We start from the raw sequence: 23,230 nt of genomic DNA on the forward strand, positions 1-23,230 counted from the left end.
CACTGTCTGACAGGACAGAATTTTAGCCCCAGTTCAAGAGACTCAACAATTATGGCTTCCAAGTTCCAGTATACATATACAAACATGATAAAATCAAGCATATATTTATCTAAAAGGATATATACTCATCAGTCGAACCTTTTTTCTTTTGCCAACAAAACTTGAAAACAGGGGGAAAGGATTTCCAAAAAAAAAATAGAAAAGATGAAAAATGATAATTACAACACATTAACAAAAAAAAAAAAAAAAAAAAAAAAAAAAAAAAAAAGCATATAAATAAATAAATACGTGGGTCAGTTCGTCCTGAGGTCTTCAAAAAAGCCGAGCTTCAAATATTTTCTTCAATATCACAAAATTACTTTTCCCTTGTGGCGAAAGGATGCTTTTTATCTAACGGTTACAGAGCTCCTCACCATTTATTGCTGTTATTGCTACCACCTCTCCTCCAATTAGGGCCTTGGGAAAATCTATTGTTTCTTCGATTGGAGAACCTAACACCACTACTTCTTCCTCCTGAGAACCTACCACTACCGCCACCACTTCTCCTATCAGAAAAGCCACCACGACCACCACTGCCAAATCTTCCCCCTCTTGACTGATCTCTATCTTGCAAGCGTGGCAATGTTTTCACTACCTCTAAGCTCACACCAGCTGCTTTTTCCCCGCCTGCAAGCCAACCAAGAAAATAATAAAAAGCCATAGTAAAATACAAAAATCTTAGATAAGTGAAACCAACTAAATAAATCAATAATCAAAAAGGGAAACAACGCCACAACGGGCTTAGCACAAGTGGTATCTCCTTCCAAATTCTGACTCTCCTTCCAAATGGGTGGTGTATGACTTCCTTACCAAAAATAATAATAATAAAACAGAAAACAATATAAATCCTGGTTTTTCACTTTCTTTGAAACAATACATTGTATGAAATTATGCAAACAAAAAATGCCGATAAACAATTATGTAACAGGATTACATTTGCCAGCGAAAAGGTGAACTAGATAGAATCCAATGAGGGTCCAAATTTCTGTATAGTCATTCTGATGCAGCAACATCAAGAGGCCAAGCCAAGCAAGGCCACAAAGCAATTCAATCATTTGTTTCAACTTCTATAGATTTTTATTTGGATCCTACCCTTTCAAAAATTAAATTGACCTCCCTGCAAATGGCATCCCTTTAGCGGCGTTTATGGTTGTTATGATGTTATTAAAATGTCCTTACATAACAACACATTTGTTTACCAAAGATCTCCGGTACAGATGCAATGAGGTCATTGTTGGTATTAACCATTGCATGACATAATCATTTTACATCTTTGACCAATGTTGACCGTTAATGGGAGGAGGTATTTGTTACCAAGTTTCATTTTCAGGGAAGGCAGTGTGACTTTTGAGGATACAGGGAGGCCCGTGTAATTTTGTCAGATCTCGAAAGGTCAGTGTAATTTACCCTTATTGTTATTTAAAAGACATGTCATTCGTGTATTTACCCTTATTTTTTATTTAAAATTCATGTACCCTTGTATTTATTTAAAAGTCATGTCAGTCATGTGAGTCACTTAGGTAGGGTGTCAATGTAACTTAGGTAGGGTGTCAGTCACCTAAAATACCACTTGCACAAAAAGCATGAATAGTCATGTTGTTATGTTCCTTGAGATAAACAAGGAAAAGCTTCCTTAAATTTAATTAAAACCTAGCAGCCATTATTTTCCTATTCCCCCCTTAACAACTATTACATTTTAATTATTTCTCAAATTACTTGCTGTTGGTTTTCTCTGGTTTTTTTCCCACATTTCTTGTTATAATCACAAATAAACTTCCAGAAAATTAAAAAGAACATACCAGCAAGAAGTGTGTCTAAATCTTCAGCAGGCACATCAAAGACCACCCCCGTTCCATCTGCAGTGAGAGCAAGACCCTTGACCGCTTCAACTTTCTCCTCTGGCAAAAAACTTCTTAAGACACCATAAGCAAAGCTGAAACGTCATTATATCAAAAGAAAGCAAGGATCAGAGGCATAAATAACAATTCAATGAGCAAATGCATCAGAATGTCAAATTTGCTAAATTGACTTCCCCCAGATTTAATATCTTACATTCTATCATGAGAGAAGATTATGCAGATTTTTACCATCATCCCATACCAAAGTGGGTCACAAAGTTTTCAGACATGCAATAGACAGGGACCCTTACTTTCAGGCTACAGCACGTCCTAAACCTTACATACCCAAAGATGCAAACCATAGAATTTCGAAATTAATAGATTTTGATTTTCAATAGTGACTCCGTGTCGTGGCTGCCCTACCAGCATGGTCTGGTCCAGTCTCTTCAACCAGTCACCTTGGCACACAGTTTGTTTATACTCTCACTCCGCATCAAAAAACGAATCCTACAATAACTCTATGAACTAATTCTAGTTGACAACTTGCTTTTGAGCCTGTATATGAAGCAATATATATATATATATATATATATATATATATATCTTAAGCAACACCTGAATAGAATTCGTGCACAAGAATCATACAATTACTCTAATGAACTAAATCTACTGGTTGACAACTTGCTTTTGAGCCTGTACATGAAGCAAAAATCTTAAGCAATTTTTTAACGGAACCACCACTGTACAAAACTATGCACAATATTATCAATGCAAAAATCATCAAAAAATCAATTAGTTGGAACAACTAGATTCGAATTTTTTTTCTCAAACTTCAAAAATAATAATAATAATATAAAATAAAATAAAATTTTTGAAAGATAAAATACAACAAAAAGGATCACACAAATAATGATGTGCATGTGGATAAACAACAGCATTTCAAATTTTCTATTTCAACAAATTCAAGCCTGTGACACAGAATTTTATTGTTGCTGTAACAGATGCAATGTCACATAAGCCTGTTGGTCACCAATTCAACTACTTATAATCCAATTGATTTGATTTAGGGTCAACAAGACAGGACCCCAAATCCTTCACGGACACCCACACCACGTCAACGTCCTTACTACATGTACTTGTGATTTTTCTCATCAATATCATATTTCCGAAGAAGATGTTTTGTATGCAGATATCAAAAGGGAAACATAAAGATTTCAGGTGCTTACGATAGCGTGTAGATGGGTCTGCCAGCCTCAAGAAATATAGTGATGTAGTTCTCCATGGAAGATAGAAGTGATCTACTCTTAATCTCAGTATAACCCTGCACAAGAGATAGTTAGGCCATTCTTTCTGCCACTGTAAGAAAACAATGCTCATCGCTAAAACAGGACAAAGAAACAAACAAACTCACTGCAGCCTTGGCAAGTGCTTTTGCAAGCAATTCTACAGCTGATAGACCAGAGGTATTCAAGAGTTCCTCAGCAGCAGACTTGAAGGCCGGAATGACACTGCAGTTTTTAAGTATAATAAATACGTGAAGCTAACAACACAGAGAGCAACCAAGAAGTACAAACGGCAAGTATACCTATCAGAGATTTGGATGATTGTTTCTGCTGCTTCTACACCAGTAGCTTTGGCAATATCAGCTGGCTGAGGAGCAGATATGTGCTCAAATTTCACACCAGATTCTCTTTCTATCTTAGAAATATTTGACCTTCTAGGATCATAAAGCATTACAGCAACCCCAGTATTTCCTGGGGGACAAAAAGAAGAAAAAGGATATCTCACTCATTAAAGATCAACCATTCAACCTTCCAAACCCTTTCCCATTCAAAATTAAAGAAATGACAATGTCAGCATTAACCTGCTCTTCCTGTCCTTCCAGATCGATGAATATATGCTTCTACATCACGTGGAGGCTCACACTAAAGCATGAACATTATTGTCAGCATACTCAAGATACAATTTGACAAAGGAGGATGACAACGGCAAAATTACACCTATATATACCCCCAAAAAGAACATAAACATAAACCTGGATAATTAACTCGACAGCGTGGATGTCCAATCCCCGTGCTGCCACGTTTGTTGCCACTAATGTCATGAACTTGCCTGATCTGAATCCTTTAAGTGTGACCTGGAAGCATCAAATCACACTAATAGTCCCTTTATTTTATTTTTTTTGACAAGTCACATTATGGTGATTGACGTGCTCCTATTCATGTTCAACAAAAAGATTCATTTATTTTACTAATATATGCCCATATCAACGGTATCATTTTTCCTTCACTGTTTGATTCTTTCAATAAACATCAGGATTCATATCTTGAACCATCAGAAATGTGAACACTGTAAACAAATTCGTCTAAGGAACAAAAATGATAAAATGTTTCACACAAGTTTTTACCAATAAAAAATTGTCTGATGATGGTGCCAGCTAAATCCTATGACAGAAAATATCCAGCCGGAAGATGAATTACAATCACAAATGCAGCCTAGGAAGAAACTAGTGTCTTTAGGTACTAAAGAATGTACCTCTGACCATACAAGGCACTTTAGTCAATAAACCTCTTTAGCACCTAGGTGTTGTCTAAATGGTTCAGGCGTCCAAACAACAAAAACTACTGCAGTACGTTGCATATTCATGCAAGTTAAATGATTTGGTTATACTTGAGAATCAAATTTAAAAAGATTAATTTTCCTCAATATAGGAAAACCAAGCGTCACCCCTTATCAAAATAAAAACCAAGTGTCACCCCCCAACCACCACCCCACCCCCAACACCCACCCCCCCCCCCCCCCCCCCCCCCCCCCCCCCCCACAAAACCCAAGCGCGCGCGTCTTTTAGGGCCAGGCATGCATGTGCAGTTCTGGAAGGAGGGAGGGGGGCTGGGTAGTATTTACTTTTTCTGCTCTATAAAGAAAGTGGCAGGGGTATTGCGCAGAATTTCTTTTGCTAACACCAAAGAAAGCTTATAGGAAACTGTTAATTCGTGCACAACCAATCAAGAAGAAAGAATCAAACTAACATCTATGTGTTTCAACAATAAACATACCTCTCTCTGGGCCTGCTGGATGTCCCCATGCAAAGCACGTGCTCCAGGCAACAAGCCAGCAAGTTCAGAAGCAGAGTCCTTCGTCTCAGTGAAAATAATGGTACGACCACCACTGAATTAAGCCATTGTATGGGAAAAAACAAGACAAGAAAAGAACTATTTAGCAACTTCATAAATAATGTCTATAACTCGGAATAACTGAGTGGGTGCGAACCAGAAACAACCAACCTGCTATAACAGCGAATAATATCAGGAATAATCTGGGATCTGGCTGAACTAGAACAGGGAAGAATTATATGCCGAACATTGGTACTAGCCTTCATTTTCTCATTGCCAACAAGATCTGCAGTTTTCTTTTCTTTTTTTAGAAACCTAGAAGCAATCTAGCAAAATCAAACATAGGTTTTGTCAGATAAAAGAAATGGATGACTGGAGACAGCACAATGGGAGGAACTATTCAACTTTTAAGATCAGAAGACAATTATTGTAACACAACACACATATACAGAGAGAGAGAGAGAGAGAGATGGGTCAAGCAGCAAGCAAAATATAATTTTGAATTCTGAATTCGGAACCCAGATTATATTAATAGCATATGTAAAGAAACGAACATGCTTCACCCAGTCTGGTAAAGTGGCACTGAAGAGAAGCGTTTGAACTTTGCTGACATCCTCTACCTTGCCTACAAAAGTCAACAAGCGTTGAGTTAATAAAGTCAGAGTTATCAACTTGAGCAATATTATATACAGCAGATATATGTGGGTACACTGTACACCAATAATAACACTTAGAAAATGATAGTGACAGAGATTCATGCATCCTACTTTTGAACCACAATGGTAATTGATTTTGAGATAAGGCATACTTATTAAGTTTGGGACGTGTTTCACTTCTCTCATTTCATCAAGAATGCTTGTGACAGCATAACACCGCTCCTTCAGTGCGTCTCAACTAGGCATCGAAGAACATATTGGATGGACAAAGAATGCAATGCTTGCTGGATCAACAGAAGACACGATGGTTATGTGCCCTTTGCATATAAGATCAGGAAGCTAAATAGTATTTTGGAGCTAAAAATGGCAAAAGAAAGGAAAAGCAAATTCTGGTATGCATTGTCAAATGTGAGGCACCGGCACCAATGAATCTAAGTTCCTAACTAATGGATTCTTTGAGCCTGACAATATTAATTCCAAATAAGCTCCACTGAAAATTAAATGATGGGCTTGATTAAATGTAAAGAACAATGTCAGCACCACCCTAACCAGAAGGACTAAGCAAGAAGGTGGAATTGCAAGCATTTAGGTAATACCACATCATATCGAAAATAGACTCTAGCATGACAATACAGCATTTAATAAGTAAACGTGGATCAGTCAGACTTCTATTTTGATATTTCAGACCCTGACAACTCCTCTCCATACCCCACCCCAAAAAAAATAACCGGCCACATCAAAAAATTATGAGGCAGAAAAGAAGAAGAGCATCCTAACAGTCGAAGCCTCAACAAAATATACAATCACTTCTATTTCCCATTTATACAAATAGGAAATTTGTCCATATCAGAGTAAAATACAGTGTCAATAATATACTATAAAAATTACCTAAGGTATAAAAAGATATTAAACAAATGATATAGTATGAATTCCAGATCGAAGTCCAAGAAATCCCAATTAAAATCAACCCATGTTCTCAATGCAAAGGATTCTAAATGATGAAATTGCATACCTAGAATAAATTCAACATCTTCAACGAAACCCATCCTCAGCATTTCATCAGCTTCATCAAGGACACGGAACTTTAACGAGCTGAAGTCTATATTTCCTCTTTTTATGTGATCCTACATTTTCAAGGAAGTTGAAGGTCATGTTTATCAAATGTAGAAAACTAGAAATACCACAAGAAAACAACTTTGAAATTCTGAATAACCACTTGCAGGTGCAAAACATCTTGAACTTTGATTAAGGAATTGCGAGTTCATTTGGCTTTGAATGGTCTTCAATGTGAGCCTTTGGGCTGTGCTTTAGAGGAGGTGTTTGGGACTCCGCGGGCTGGTTGCTTACCCTTCACTCCGATCCTTGAGGATTGGGAGGAAGGTCTTTGTAATTCTGTTGAGGAGGAGCATGGTTTAGTGCAGTGGGATGGTTTGGAGCAGAATGCTGTTTTGTGTGCTCCTTTGGCTTGTGTTGGTCCGGATGGGGAATGTTTGGGTGGTCCAGTTCCTGGTGAGGGAGGGGACGGTGTGGTGGAGGAATGGTTGAGAGAGAAAGGTGGGGAGGTGGGTTCTCTTTTGGGGGTGTCTTTTGAAGGAAAAATGGAGGCGGCGATGAATATGTTCCATGATGTTCTTCTTTCGCAAAGGTTGGAAAGGGTATGCTGTAGGGGTGCTTCTCAGTCCGGGAGGGGAGCTGGGGAAGGGCGGTCTTCCTCGGGAGTGGTTACTTATGAAAGAAGATTCAGGGGTTCCAGGGAGAGGGATGGTGGGAGGAGAAGAGGGGCTATTTTATCATCTGTTTCCCTATGAAGCTACAAATTTTGTCATGGAATGTCTGGGGTCTCAATGACCCGGGGAGAAGGAAAGTTGTGAAGTGCGCTATTCGAAAAGGGGGAGGTCATGTGGTTTGTCTGCAGGAAACTAAGATTGCAGTGATGACTGATTTGATTGTGCGTAGTCTTTGGGGTGGGAGATTTGTGGAGTGGTGTGCTTTGGATGCGGATGGTTCTTCGGGCGGTATCCTTGTTATGTGGGATAACCGCTGGGTTTCTTTGGTGGATTCTTGGATTGGGAGATTCTCTGTCTCTTGTGAGCTGTCGTTGGTGGAGGATGGTTTTCATTGGGTTTTTTCAGGTGTTTATGGGCCTTCAGAGGATTCGTTGCTTTTTCTTTTGTGGGAGGAGTTGGGAGATGTTAGAACACAATGGTTTTTGCCATGGTGTATTGGGGGGGTAGGTGGACGTCTGACATGGAGTCCTTTTCGGCCTTCATTGATGACTTTGGGTTGGTCGATTTGCCCTTGGAGGGAGGCCCTTTTACTTGGTCTAGTGGTCGGTCCCCTCCTACTCTTTCTCGGTTGGATCGGTTCCTTGTGACAGGAGATTGGGAGGAGAGATTCTCGGATGTTGCTCAGGTTACCTTGGCTCGCCCTATTTCTGACCATGTTCCGTTGCTTCTGGATCGTGGTGGGTTGCGTCGACGGCGTTCTCCTTTCAGATTCGAGAATATGTGGCTTCGTGCTGAGGGCTTTCTGGAGAGGGTTCGTCTCTGGTGGGATGGGTTTGGGGTGGTTGGCTCTCCTAGTCACGTGCTCGCTGGCAACTTGCGCCAGTTGAAGGAATGCCTCAAGGTTTGGAACAAAGAGGTCTTCGGGAATCTTGTTTGGCGGAAAAATCGGGTCTTTGCTGAGATAGCAGAGATTGACAGGATGGAGTGTCAGGGGCTTTTGGTGGATTCCTTGAACACTAGGAGATTGGAGTGCCAGGCTGAATTTGCTGAGATTGCCATTTTAGAGGAGATTTCATGGAGGCAAAAATCTCGAGCTTCGTGGCTTAAGGAGGATGACAGAAACACGAAGTTTTTCCATAGATTGGCTAACGCCCATAGAAGGGGTAATCATATTGGGAGGATTCGGGTGGAGGGGGTGACTTTGTTAAAGGAGGATGATATCTGTAAAGGTATTGCTGATTTCTATGAGCATTTGTTCACTAAGACGGAGGAATGGAGACCTTTGCTTGAGGGACTCCAGTTTGACTCTATTTCTGATGAGGAATGTACATGTCTGGAAGCGCCCTTCTCTGAGGAGGAAGTTCTGGTCGCTTTGACGAGCTGTAATGGGGATAAAGCCCCAGGTCCAGATGGGTTCACCACGAGATTTCTTTTGGAGTGCTGGGAGGTTGTCAAAGGGGAGGTGATGAATACTTTTCACGCCTTTCATTCTCAGGGGTCTTTTAAGAAGAGCTTGAATGCCACTTTCATTGCTCTCATCCCCAAAAAAGGAGGGGCGTTGGATGTTCAGGACTTCCGCCCTATTAGTTTGGTGGGGTGCATTTACAAGTTAATTGCCAAAGTTCTTGCTTTTAGGTTGAGGAGAGTGTTGGATGGTGTGATCTCTGATTCTCAGAATGCTTTTGTGGGAGGCCGTCAGATTCTGGATTCAGTTCTTATTGCTAGTGAGTGTGTGGATTCCAGGCTGAGTAGTGGGGAACAAGGGGTTTTGTGTAAGTTGGATGTTGAAAAGGCGTACGACCATGTGAGCTGGAGTTTCCTTATCTATCTGATGGAGATGATGGGTTTTGGGGAGCGGTGGAGGAAATGGATTCATTTTTGCATCTCCAGTGCTCGTTTCTCTGTTTTTGTGAATGGTGCTCCGACGGGTTTTTTCTCTAGCTCAAGGGGCCTAAGACAGGGGGATCCGCTCTCCCCCTTTTTGTTCCTCTTTGTGATGGAGGCCTTCAGTAGGATGTTGAGGAGGGCTGTTGAGTTGGGTTTCCTGAATGGGTTCCGGGTGGGTAGAGATGTTGCCAGCCAGTTGGAGATTTCCCACTTGATGTTTGCAGATGATACGCTTGTGTTTTGTGATGCAGAGGTGTCCCAACTCAGGTATTTGAGATGTGTTCTGATTTGGTTCCAAATAGTTTCTGGCCTCAAGGTGAATGTTGGCAAGAGGGTTTTGGTGCCAGTAGGGGAGGTGCCTGAGTTAGCTTCGCTTGCGGGCATTCTTGGTTGTCGTACTGGCTCTTTTCCTATTTCCTATTTAAGGCTCCCTCTGGGAACTCCTTCGAGGTGTGTGGGGGTTTGGGATCCTGTTGTGGACAGATTTGAGAGGAGATTGGCGGGTTAGAAGAAGCAATATCTCTCTAAAGGGGGGCGGGTTACTCTGATTAAAAGTACCCTTTCTTGCCTTCCTACTTATTTCATCTCACTTTTTCAGATTCCTCTCTCTGTTGCCGAGAGAATTGAACAGTTGCAACGCAATTTTCTTTGGGGGGGAAGAGGGGAGGAGTTTAAGTTTCATTTGATTCGGTGGGAGCAAGTGTGTAAGCCGATTCGTTATGGTGGGTTGGGCCTTCGTAAATTGGTGCCTTTCAATAAAGCTCTCCTTGGAAAATGGTTGTGGAGGTTTGGGGTGGAGAGGCACTGGCTCTGGCGGAAGGTTGTTGCTAGTAGATATGGGGAAGGTAGAGGAGGGTGGTGCTTTCTTGAGGTGCGTGGCCCGAGGGGTGTGGGAGTTTGGAAGTTTATTCGGAAGGGGTGGACTGTCTTTTCCACTCATGTTCGTTTCAGACTTAGGGATGGTAGGCGGATCAATTTTTGGGAGGATGTTTGGTGCAGGGAGGTTTCTCTTGCTCTCGCTTTCCCTCGGTTGTTTAGGATGGCTTCGGATAAACAAGCCAAGGTGGTTGACTGTTATTGTCTTGATAATGGGAGACTGGTTTGGGATGTTCGATTCAGGCGTCCTTTTCAAGATTGGGAGGTCGAGGATGTCACTCTTTTGTTGGAGGCGTTGTATCGTCAGAGCGTTATGGCTAGTGATTCTGATTGTTAGATTTGGAAGCCAAATCCGCAAGGTCGCTTTGATGTTCGTTCCTTCTTTAGGTGTCTTACAGCTGAGCCTGGAGGATCCTTCCCGTGGAAGTTTGTTTGGCGCTCTAAGGCTCCTCTCAAGGTGGCTTTTTTTGCTTGGACCTCTGTTTTGGGTAAGATTTTGACCCAAGACAATTTGAGAAGGAGGAATCAGGTAGTGGTTAATCGGTGCTACATGTGTCTTCAGGATAATGAGACAGTGGATCATCTTCTTCTTCATTGCCCAATGGCTAAGGAATGTTGGGACTTGATGCTTTGTTTGTTTGGGTTTTATTGGGTTATGCCTCGCTCCTCTAGACAGATGGTTGAGGCTTGGAGAGGGTTCTCTGTAAGGGCCCATGCTCATGATGCTTGGAGGGCTACGCCTCTTTGTGTGTGGTGGTGCATCTGGCTGGAGAGGAATAAAAGATATTTTGAAGGAAAGGAGAGACCTATTTCTTTTCTTAAGTTCTCTATTCTTTCCACTCTTTTTTGTTGGGTTTCGGGTAGAGATTTTAAATCTTCTGAGGATATTGTTGTTTTCTTGGCCTCTTTGAAGGCTTAAAGGGTTGTTTTGGCCCTGTGTTTGTTCTCTTGGGATGCGTTCCCCTTTTGATCGCTTTCAATGCATTTCTTACTTATCAAAAAAAAAAGTTTATGGAAGAACACATGTCAGAAGGACTGGCCTCATTTGGGTCTTGCCCCCTTCTTTATATATTTTTACAAAGAGAGTTCTATGGGACTGTTACCGACTATTTTGTACGTGGGCATTCATCCCTCCTGATTCTTTGTGATTTCCTTTTATGATGACCGTTACTTCTAGTGCGTTTAACTTTGGGTTGGGTTAACTGGGCTTTGCTTTCTCTTTTTGGAGTGACTTGAAGTTCAGGTCTTTTTTCTAGACTACTAGTTGCTTTGGCCGGATATTGGGCCCCTGGACCAACGTACCATTGTTGGGCCTTTTCTTTTTCGTTGACACGTGGTGTCTTATGATTGGTGGGAAAATTTTCCTCCACACTTTGCCCCCAATTCCTCTTACGAATCAAATTCCTATAAGGAATTGTAACTGACTTTTGGAAGTGGAGAGGTTTTCTGCGGATGTTACTACTCATCATCAACGTTTGGGGTTTCGTGTTTTAGGGCCTCGTGCTATCATCTCTTCGTTGCTTGCTTTGTGTCTTTATATATTGGGCTCTTGCTGTCACCGTGAGTTATACTTGCAAAAATATTTTGGCTTTGAGAACAAATTCGTTTGCAATTGTTCCGGTCTACTCCCCGTTGTTAAGGTCAGTCTTTCTTTGCTTACTTTTATTTTATTCTTTTTTTGCCTCTGCTTCGTCCTTCCATCATGAGTCAGGAGAGTAGTGAGCATACTCCTAGTGTTAGGGCGTCCGATTCTAAATCGGGGACGTCGGAAGTTAGCGTAAGTGCTCCGAATCATGTTGAGGGCCCCATAATCCTTCCCTTGGATATTGTAGAGAGGAAGTCGCTTTCTGCCCTTCAACTAATAAGGAAAAATAGGGTTCCCCATGACTTCACCTTGGAGGAATATCCTCATGATCTGAATTTCAGTATCAGCGAGGGTTTGGAAGAGGGCGAGATGCTCTTCTTTACTGGACAGTTGTCTACCTTTAAATTTCCCCTAAATCCTTTTTATCTTCGCGTATTTTTTATTCTGAACTTAGCCACTCTTCAAGTTAACCCTAATTTCTTCCGCATCCTTTCTTACCTTCTGGCTTTAAATTGGGTTCGTGGTCTGACCTTGAATTTCGCTAATCTTCTCTTCTGCTATTCAATAAATAGAATAAAGGGTGAAGAGGGTAGGTACCATTTTCATTCTAGGACAGGTAGATCTCTTTTTTCCGACCTAAATATCTCTGATAAAGAATGGAAAGAAAGGATCGTCAAGGTGGGAGGAGCCTGACACTTCTTCTTCTGCTCAGGATTTCCCTATTTGGGCGAGCATTCATACTCCCTCTATCCATGCATTTGATGATTTGGGCGAGTCTTCTTACTTTGTTTGTATGGTCAAACACTTTTGTTATATTTATGATTTCTTGGGTCATGAAACTGATATCTTTCCTTCTAAATTTGCAGACATCCGGTTTGAATATCTACAGTCGAACGCTTGGAATAATATCCCTTCTGCACGGGTCCTCCTCTCCTCTTCTCATCTTGAGGCGATCTCCAAGGATCCTTCTCTGATCATTCAAAATCCCGAGGAGCCCATAGATCTTGACGCTTCTGATCTTGAAGTTGACCCGTTTCTTCTGCTCATCCCATGCTTTCTGAATCGGCCATGGAACTCCCACCTCCCAGAGCCCGTCTTACTAAAAAGGAGAGGGAGGCGGCTACTAGGTTAGCGAAGGAAAGGAAGAATATGCTTCCTGAAGTGAACAAAACTCCAACCCCTCAGAATCAGAAAAGGGCTTCTTCTAAGCTGGCGCTTAAGCGTCATTCGCCAAAAGACGCTCTTGCTCCAAAGTGCCCTAAGCTCATAGCTGGGGCTTTCAAGGGTAAAGGTGACCTTGCTGGAATTACTGCTGCCGATGGCACTGCCGGCGGTGACTTTGAGAGATCCACAGAAAGGTGGTTTTCTGAAATGCTAAAGGCCAATGGTTCCTCAATTACCCTCGGCAATTCTAGAGCTGAGGACCCAGAGATTGTGATATGTTTGGCCAGAGGAATGTGACTCCCCAAAGACGAGATCCTTCAACAGTAGATAAGTGTTGATGATCTTCTTTCTCTCACTCCTCAATCCATCACGGAGGTGACCGCTTGATCTTCTCCTTCCCCCCCCCCCCCCCCCCTTTTTTTTTTTGTTATTATTGTTATGTGTGTGCATGACCTGCGATTTTTTCCTTTTGTAGAGCTCTTTTTTATGTTCGCTCTCTTAAAGAAACTCTAGGCTGATTCTCTTCAGGTGAATCAATCTGCTGCCCTTTAGAAAAGGGTAGATTTTTTGAAGGCCTCCCTCAAAGACGCCTAAAGGGAGAGTTTGGAGAGGCAGAAATCCGTTGAATACTTTGGCAAGAGGGCCAAAGAGTTGGAGAATAAGGCGGCTGAGTTGGAGTTGCAGCTTGGGAAGGCCAACTCCATGATTCAAACCTGCAAGGATGGAGGTCTTGAGATGTTTGCCCGATTCTCTCAAATTGCCAACCTTCGTTATGCTAAGGGGTTCAGGCTTGGTTTCGCTCAGGGTCAGCTTCCCACGGAGGAGAGGGAGTATACCGATGCTGACGAGCATGACGTAGAGCAAGGGCTTCAAGTTATTGGAGAGTATGCTGAACTGTCGGCTGGGGCTGGTGAGAAGGAACTGGCTGCTCTACTAAAGGGTGAAATGACTTCAAAGGTTCTACCCCCCGCTCCAGTACTCGTCAAGCTCCTTGGGTGTCCCTGCTCTGGCCATTGATGCGCCTCCCCCTCCCTCTGGTTCGGTTGGAGTGCAGCTGGTTAATGCTTTTACGGAGAACTTCACTAAGGAGGGGGGTGCTCCTGTTGTGGATGATCCCGAGAAGGAGTAGAAACAATGTTTTGTTTTTTTTTTTTTTTTTTTTTTTTTTTTTCCTCAAGGCATAGGGTATGTCCTGCCTCTATTTGTAATAGACATCCCTTTTGTTTTATGGACTTCCCCTATTATCTCTTCAACGTGTCTTGTTGCATTTTTGCAATGATGAACTCAGGATATTTTTTTTTTTTGCTTTTATGCTCTTGGAGCCTTTATTTTTGTTCTGATCGGTATTTGGGGCCGTTCGGCCTTTTTTTTTTTGACTTGGCCAAATTTTTACTAAAATTTGAAGTGGCGTTCGGCTCTTCAGCCTTCGCCTTCTGTTGCGATCAACACTTGAGGCCGTTCGGCTTTTTTTTTTTTTTTTTTTTACCTAGCCAAATTCTTACTAGAATTTGGTGTGGTGTTCGGCTCTTCGGGCCTTCGCATTCTGTTGCGATCGGCATTTGGGGCCGTTCGGATTTTTGGACTTGGTCAAATTTTTACTAGAATTTGATGTGGTGTTCGGCTCTTTGGGCCTTCGCTTTCTATTGCAATCGACACTTGGGGCGTTCGGGTTTTTTTTTTTTTGTATTTGGCCAAATTCTTACTAGAATTTGATGTGGCGTTCGGCTCTTTGGGCCTTCGCCTTCTGTTGCGATCGACACTTAGGGCCATTCGGCTTTATTTTTATTTTTATTTTTATTTTTTTTATTTGGGCAAATTCTTACTAGAATTTGATGTGGCGTTCGGCTCTTCGGGCCTTCGCATTCCGTTACGATCGAAACTTGGGGTTGTTTGGCTTTTTCAGACTTGGTCACATTTTTACTAGAATCTGATGTAGCGTTTGGCTCTTCGGGCCTTCGCCTTCTGTTTCGATCGGCACTTGGAGCCGTTCGTAATTATTTTTTTTATTTTTTTTTTTGGGACCTTGCTTCCTCATTTTGGACCAAATGGTAAAAAGGCGTTGCAAATAGTACCCATTGATAATGGGCCGTCATTATCAATGGGCTCTCCTTATAATCAATGGGCCATAATTAATTAACAAAAAGGTAGTTTACTTTTTAATCTATATAGGGCATAATTAATCTTAAAAGGAAACTTTATTTATTGAGAGGGGCCACGAGGGCCAAAAAAACACAAGTGGGATTGCTGTACTGATAGTACCTTTTTAATTACATTGCATTTCTCGGTTTGTCTAATTCGGATCCATTCAAGTGTTGGAGCCTGTAGGTCCCCCTTTCCAATTACGTCTGAAACCCGAAATGGTCCCTTCCAGTTTGGTTCCAATTTTTCCACGTACCCATTTGCCTTTACAAGTACGAGATCTCTTGGGTTGAAACTTCTGTGCTCGACTCTTTTGTTGTAGTTGTTCATCAGCTTCTGTTGGTATGCTGCCAACCAAATCGTTGTTGCCTCCTTTTTTAGCTCCAGGTCGTGTTTTAGTAGTTGGTCATTTGCTTCTTGTCCCCATGCAAAATTTCGGATGGTTGGGGCAATCATTTCGGTAGGTATTACCTCTTCGGTTCCATAAGCTATGGCAAAAGAACTTTCGCCTGTGGGACGTCTCGAGGTGGTTCGGTATGCCCAAAGGACGTTTGGTAGTTCGTCCAACCACTTCCCCTTCTTCTCCTCGAGCTTCTTCTTGATACAAGCAAAAATTGTCCTGTTGATTATTTCTGCTTACCCATTTCCTTGGGGATAGTATACCGCTAACATCTTTTGATTAATCTCGTACTAGTCGAAGAACCGTTTGGTATGTTGATTGCTCAAATTTGTGCCATTGTCCATGATGATCAATCATGGAATTCCGAATCTACATATTAGGTTGCTCCAGATGAACCTTCTAACTTGTACATTGGTTATGCTTGCATACGCTTCTGCTTCTACCCATTTGGTGAAGTAATCGGTTGCCAATAGGACGTATTTTTTCTGGGATGCAGATGTGGGTAAGGGACCAACTACGGCCATTCCCCATTGTGCGAACGGCCATGGACTGCTCACGGTATGTAAATCTTCTAGAGACTAGTGTATGAGGAGCACATATCTTCGGCATTTATCGCATCTTCTGGAATACTCTTTGACTTCTCTTGCCATGTATGGCTAGAAGTAACCTTGGGTTAAGGCTTTGTGAGCTAACGATCTTCCTCCAAAGTGATTTCCTCATTCCCCTTCATGTAATTGCTTTAGGACTTCTCTTAACTCCATGGGAGTCGAGCACTTAAGGTATGGTCCCGAGAACGAGCGTCTGAAGAGCTGCCCGTTAATAGCCGAGTATTTCGTAGCTTTCAATCTTATTTGCCGAGTCGCTTCTTTTGAGTCGGGGAGATCCCCTCTTTCTAAGTATGCCAGAATTGGATCCATCCAGCTTGGTTCCTTAAACCAACACTTGTAATGGCTTTACGATGTTTGGAGTGTCTAGGATGTCTACAGGAACAATCCTGACCATCGAGTCGTCTGCCCAGAAGCAACATAGGCCAGGCGATCGGCAGTGGGGTTTTCCTCCCTCGGAATTTTGCTAAACTTGATTGTGTCAAAATTCTTAGCTAGTTTTTCTACTTCTTGTCTATATGCGCTCATCCTTTCCTCCCTGGGGATGTACTCACCTGTTACCTACCTGGTCACAAGTTGTGAGTCGTTACAAACTTGTAGAGTTTTTACCTAGAGCTCTTTGGCCGACCTCAGCCCTGCCAACATCGCCTCGTATTCTGCCTCATTATTTGTGGCAGAAAATTCTAGCTTGATTGCCTGGTGGAGTTTGGTTCCTTTTGGGGTTCTGATTTCCAATCCTCCCCCTGCTCCCTTCTGCTTGGTGGAGCCATCTACATACAGCTCCCAGAGAGGGTTATCTGGAATCTGTTCTTCAACTTCTGAATCAGTTTCTGGGAGGATATCTGCGACCACCTGTCCTTTCTTCGCTATGCGAGGTTCGTATCGTATGTCGAAAGAATGTAATTCGATTGCCCACTTGGTTATTCGTCCGGAGAGATTTGGTTTGCTAAGAATTGCTCTGATCGGGTGAGTTGTTGAGACTATTATCCGCTACGCTTCGAAGTAATGTCTGATCTTTCTTTTTGCTTGGATTTGGGCAAGAATTACTTTTTCGGCCATCGAGTATCTGCTTTCGGAGTATGTCATAGTTTACTGGAGTAGAATATGGGGTGATGCTTCTTGTCAGTCTCTCTTATCAGGGCAGAGTTGGTTACCGTTTGAGATACTGACAAGTAGAGGTATAAAGGTTTTTCAGGCATCGGGGCGGATAAGATGAGAGGATTGATCAGGTATTCTTTAAGTTTAATGAGGACTTTCCGTTGTTCCCTCCCCGATATTTCTCCCTTTTTTGATTTGATGGCGTCAAAAAATGGTTTACACTTGTCTGATAGTCTGGAGATGAAGCGACTGAGGGTTGATATCCTTCCAGTTAACATCTGAACATCCTTCATAGTCAATGGTTCTTTACTCTATAGCAATTTTGCTAGTTGGGTAGGGTTGGCCTCTATTCCCCTTTTGTTCACCAAATGGCCTAGGAACTGGCCTAAGAATACCCCAAATGAAATATTTCGCCGGATTCAGTCTCATCTTGTTTCTCCCCAGGGTGTCGAACACTTCCTATAAGTGTTGTATGTGATCCCTCCGTTTCTTGCTCTTGACAACCATATCATCTATGTAGGCCTCGATTATCTTCCCAATCTATTTTTCAAATACTTTATTAATCAGCCGTTGGTAAGTTGTTCCTGCATTCTTCAGCCCGAATGGCATCACTTTATAATAGTAGGTCCCTCATTCAGTGATGAATGATGTCCTCTCTTCATCTGCTGGGTTCATTGAAATCTAGTTGTAACCCCAATAAGCATCGAGAAAAATCAGCCTTTCATACCCGATTGTAGCACCTACCATCTGGTCGATCTTCGGGAGTGGAAAGCTGTCCTTCAGGCAGGCTTTATTCAGGTTGGTGAAGTCAATGCAAACCCTCCACTTGCTATTTTTGGTTTGAACGACAACCACGTTAGACAGCCATTATGAGTACTATACTTCCCATATAAATCCTGCTTCTAGGAGCCGATCGATTTCTTCTGAAATAATTATGTTCCTTTCTGGGGCGAATCTTCTTTGTTTTTGTTTCACTGGGCGGTAGCTTGGGTCTACATTCAGACTGTGACATGCTGCCTTTGGATCAATACCAGGCATATCCTAAGACTGTGTTCTGTCTTAGGATTTCTACTATGGCCTCCTCTTTGGATGATTGGAGTGACCCAATATAAGTTACTTTCAGCTTGTCTCCTGCAAACTATCTGCACAGCCTCTAGAGGCTCTTTGGTTGCTCTTCCCCCAGTTCCTCATCCTTCTCAGGGGCCGAGGGGCTCTGTGATTGCTTTTTCAGTGCCTGCTTCACTTCGTCTTCCGGATTGATGGTAGTGTGGTAACATTCCTTTGCCGCTACTTGGTCTCCCCAAATGTCTATGACTTCTCGACCGTTAGGGCCAATGCACTTCATGACTTGATGCAGAGTTGAGGAGACCCCCTTCATTCGATGGATCCAGCCTCTTCCCATGAACAAATGGTAAGTTGGATAGATGTCTACAATCACGAAGTTCTCCCTCAGAGTTCTCTTGGCTGTGGTGACAGAAACCGTGATTACGCCCATTGGTTCAACTCGACTTTCATTGAATCCTACCAAAGGAATTTCTGGTGGGACAGATTTGATCTGGAGTGATTTTCAGCTGATCAAATGTCCATTTGGTTATAATGTTGGCACTGCTTCCAAGGTCAATTAAGACTAAAACTTTTCTGACCAGAGAGTTTGCTACTAAGAGGCTGATTACTAGAGGATCCTCGTGCGGCTGTTGCACCCTCTTGAGGTCTCCTTCATGGAAAGTGATTTCGGTGAAACCCAATATATTTTCAACTGTGTTGATTTCCCTAATCCTCTGTAATTTGTGGGCTTGCTTGAGTTGTATCCAATAAGAATTTTCTAATTGTTCGTCTTCCTCTGAACAACTGTGGATCATACTAATGACTCGAACAGGTTGATTGTCTGTTGCTGCCTTCAAGGTCGGTCAGGCCCGCTTAAACGACTTCTGATGGCCCGGATCAATTAGGTACTCAGTTAATTCGCCCTTGCCTATCAAAGCCTCCACTTGTCTCCTCAGGCTCCTGCAATCGTTGGTTAGATGCCCAAAATCACTATGGAAGGCACAGTTCTTACTTTGATCCCTTTGGTCCATTGGTTGTCTGATTGGAGGAGGGACTTGGAATATCTTCCTACCCTTGGTTTCCTGGTATAGCTTGGCTAGTGTGGTTTTGAGTGGTGTGATCCTTTATGTCGTTCGTGATCTTTTTTCAGGAGCTCTGCTTTCGATAGTCGGTGGTTCTCATTAAGCTCTTGGAATACTCGGCCGTTCTCTTGGCCAACTTTCTACTGTGACCAACGTTGCCCTCTGCTACCTTGTCATCTCGTTCTCTTCGAGTCTGATGTAATTCTGAGCCCTCACATTCAGTTTCAACATGTCTGATGGAGTCTTTTTTACTAACGAAGAGTGGAACCTTGTGCCCTGGATCATGACTATTTTGAATGCCTCTATGGCTGTGGCCTGATTGCAATCTGGAATGCCAGAAGACTCCATATTGAACCGAGTGAGGAAGCTTGGAGTCCTTCTCCTTTCATCTGTCATATAGTAAAGAGGCTGGAAATGGTCTTCTTCTCTTCTTGTTTCCGCAATATTGGGCTAAGAAGGCTGTGCATAACATCTCGAAGTTTGAGATGGATTTGTGTGGTCGATTCTTGAACCATTCCAACACCACTCCTGTTAGACTGGATGGGAATATTTTGCACATGAAAAGGTCGTTTCACACCTCTAGAGTCATCTCCTGGCTATAATGGTCTAGATGCTGGAAAGGATCTCCAGTTCTGTTGAATTTAATAAACTTTGGCATGGTAAATTTCTTTGGTCTTTCGACCTGCTCTATTTCATCCGTGAAGGGAGTCTTGATTATAGAGGCAGTGAATTCTCTTGTAATGTCCTCGGGTGTCTGGGCATTCAGTCCTTTGATCCGTTCATCTACTTCTCTTCAAAAATTTGCTAGTACGTCATTCCCTGGCAATTGGTGATTCTCATCCGAAGCCCAGGTATTTCGTCTTCCTAATTTGGCGTGATCTTCCAAGGCTCGAGTCAGGGTTACTCGCGGTCCTCCCAATGTGGAGTCCGCCATGGCACGGGATTGACTTGTATCGTCTCTGTCATGCCGATCTAAGGCAGCACGTGGCATGTTAAGATTTGGTGCCTGCCGAGGGGCCTTCGACTATTGAGGATGATCGTTGAGTCCTTGGACCTGTGGTGCTGGCGGCAGGTTTAACCGTTCGTTCTAATGCTCGGGTTGAGGACCGAGCGGGGCTGGCTGATGTTCCACTCAGGGGAGTGGATTGGCCTACCAGGTGGTAGCCCGAAGTTCCTCGTTCTCTTGTCGCAAAGCATTGATTTGCGCTGCGCTAGCCACGTTGGCCTGTCTTAAGGCGTTGATCTGTTCAGCGTTGGCCTCATTGGCTTGGCGTAAGGTGTCAAATTGTGCCTACATCTCCTCGCACATCTTCTGTATGATTTCCAATTGTTGTAGCTAAATAGCATCTGACCATGTCATCATTCCGGAGCAATGTCGCACGTAAAGTGATAGTGAGAGGCATTTTTTGTAGAAACGGTGCCAAAGTAGGTGCAAAAAATCTCAAACTGAACACTAAATCCAATTTGAGGAATTAAACACCCGAACACTCAATACAAGATTGCTCAAAATAAATAACTGAAGAACAATGGGGAAGAGAGACAAGTTTATGGAAGAACACAAGTGAAAAGGACTCTACCCTCATTTGGGTCTTGCCCCCTTCTTTATATATTTTTAAAAAGAGATTTATATGGAACCGTTACCGATTGTTTTGTACGTGGGCATTCATCCCTCCTGATTCTTTGCGATTTCCTTTTATGATGAGCATTATTTCTAGTGCGTTTTGACTTTGGGTTGGGTTGACTGGACTTTGCTTTCTCTATTTGGGCTGACTTGAAGTTCAGTGTCTTTTTTCTGGACTACTAGTTGCTTTGGCTGAATATTGGCCCCTGGACCAACATACCAATATTGGGCCTTTTCTTTTTCGTTGACATGTGGTGTCTTGTGATTGGTGGGAAATTTTCCGTCCACACCACTAAAGCTAAAACTAAGTTTAAGAAGAAGATTACCTTGATGCGGCCAGGTGTTCCCACGACTATATCGACCCCTCTTTTCAATTTAATCTGTTGAGCCTGGTAAGGAGCTCCCCCATATAAACAGCATGCAGTTAGCTCCAATGCCCCACTGTAAACTTCAAATTCGCTGTACACCTACCAAAAATATAAAATATAAAAATGCAAATAACAAGAAAATAGACAGCAGATATTTAAAAAGAAAATTGTGGGAAAAGCAGTAATTCCTCAAGCTGGAGTTCTCATGTAATACCTGAGTGGCTAATTCCCTAGTAGGTAAAAGTACAAGAACACTTGGTGCCCTCCCATATCCAGTCTTCCGTGATGCTTTTGTGGGCCCATTTATTAATGACTCTAATATAGGCAACACAAAGGCCAATGTTTTACCCTGTATAATTGAAAGCAAACCAAAAGGATCTAGTATTCAGTACACAATACAAGAAAGAGATTTGGAACCATTTATGCAATGAAGGACAAGATATAGCAACTCCAAATAACAAGTTACTAACAGCCATATTAGGGTAAGCACATGCCGGCAAAAAACCCAATATTAATCAAGCTTGATAATACTCAAATTAGTAAAACCCTCATTATTTCACCATTCTGCTCCATGTTATCATATGTATACTTGCAATCTCAATACATGTTATTAACTACAAAAATTCAAGAGAAAGTAATTGCATAATACCGCCTTTATGAACAAGTGTATACCGCCCCTATGAACAAGTGTATTCTACGCAATCACGCCAACCAAATGATAAATTGTAATGTGAGAAATAGCAAAATACTAACCATCAACCAAAATAGCCCAAATATAGACTAATGGCTATAAGAAATTTGTACCTGACCAGTACGTGCCCGTCCAACCAAATCCGAACCATCCAAAATGGTATCAAAAGTCATAGCCTGAATCGGAAACAACGATTCAATCCCTTTCAACTTCAGCGCCTCTCTCAACGGCGCAGATATCCTAAATTTCGAAACCGCATTCGGATTCTCATCTTCTTCTCCACCACCATTCTTCGCATCCTCCTCATCAACAACCTCCTCCATCAGCTTCTGTTTCTTCTTCTTCACCGAGTCACCACCTCTCACCGCCTTCGAATTAATGGGCTCGCCCAACTCGGAGCTCGTCTCACTCTTATCCTCCTCCTCGTCTCCATCAACGTCCAACGCCTTTCGCTTCTTCTCTTTCTTCTTCTTCTCCAATTCTTCGGGTTCAGAAGCATTCGAGCTCGTACTTGTGTTCTTCAACTTTTTCTCCTTCTTGGCCTTCTTGTCGGTCGAAGAATTCAATTCTAGGGTTTCAATACTTGTGTTCTTCAATTTCTTCTTCTTCTCCATATTGTCTTTGGGAAATTCGGAGGACAGAGATTCGGATATAGTGAGAGAAGGCATGAAGATTAATATGTATATGTGTCAGAGGACAAAACAAAGGATTCTTCTGCTATAGGGACGTGGCAGTGAATTGCAGTCGCAAGACACAAGGAAGAAGGGCAGGGGTTTAGGGTTCGTATGTTTAAGCTTCGGCTGTAGAACTATTGTGAACCGTTCGGATGGTGAACCCAATTAGATTTGGGCGCAAATCACCTTCTGTGCAATTCTCGTGCTGTTTCCTAGAGCAGTAAGTGGCCTTAGTTTCGCCACGTTTTACTCCCACTCAATAGACACTTCATTTAATAGACCCTACCACTGTGTTTAGCAATTATACTATTATTTATAAGTAACATTTCACCACCATTTTTAAGTAACGTCACAAAAACTTAAAAGTAATATCATATAGTCTAAAAAATAACATCACCACCATTTATAAATATCTTTCGCCCTTAAAACGTGGTGGTGATATTACTTTTAAAACTATGTGATATTACTTTTACACTTCACAGAGTTTAAAAAGTAACATCACCATTTGTAAAAAGAAATATCATCACTTTTAATTTCAAATAATAACATAAATGATATGTTGAATTGAGTTATGTTTATATGTGACATTACTTTTTAGACTATGTGATATTACTTATAAATGG

The 23,230-nt window shown here is 42.2% G+C and overlaps 1 protein-coding gene across 1 annotated transcript; it reads right to left on the reverse strand.

Moving 5' to 3' along the window:
• Positions 1–49: 49 nt before the first annotated feature.
• LOC132271926 (DEAD-box ATP-dependent RNA helicase 7-like) lies at positions 50–22,776 on the reverse strand. Its single transcript, XM_059773430.1, has 14 exons — positions 22,047–22,776; positions 21,457–21,591; positions 21,201–21,341; positions 6,659–6,770; positions 5,545–5,615; positions 5,162–5,316; positions 4,934–5,045; positions 3,913–4,014; positions 3,742–3,802; positions 3,463–3,631; positions 3,289–3,385; positions 3,104–3,198; positions 1,839–1,972; positions 50–666 (listed from the first exon to the last, which is right to left on the reverse strand). The coding sequence occupies exons 1-14, from the start codon at positions 22,599–22,601 to the stop codon at positions 410–412; spliced, it is 2,196 nt and encodes a 731-aa protein (XP_059629413.1). The 5' UTR covers positions 22,602–22,776; the 3' UTR covers positions 50–409.
• Between the last annotated feature and the right edge of the window lie 454 nt (positions 22,777–23,230).

Source organism: Cornus florida, unplaced genomic scaffold, assembly GCF_030987335.1.
Source record: "Cornus florida cultivar Cherokee Brave unplaced genomic scaffold, ASM3098733v1 CherokeeBrave_3.0.0_Hap2_Chr08, whole genome shotgun sequence".
NCBI lineage: Eukaryota > Viridiplantae > Streptophyta > Magnoliopsida > Cornales > Cornaceae > Cornus > Cornus florida.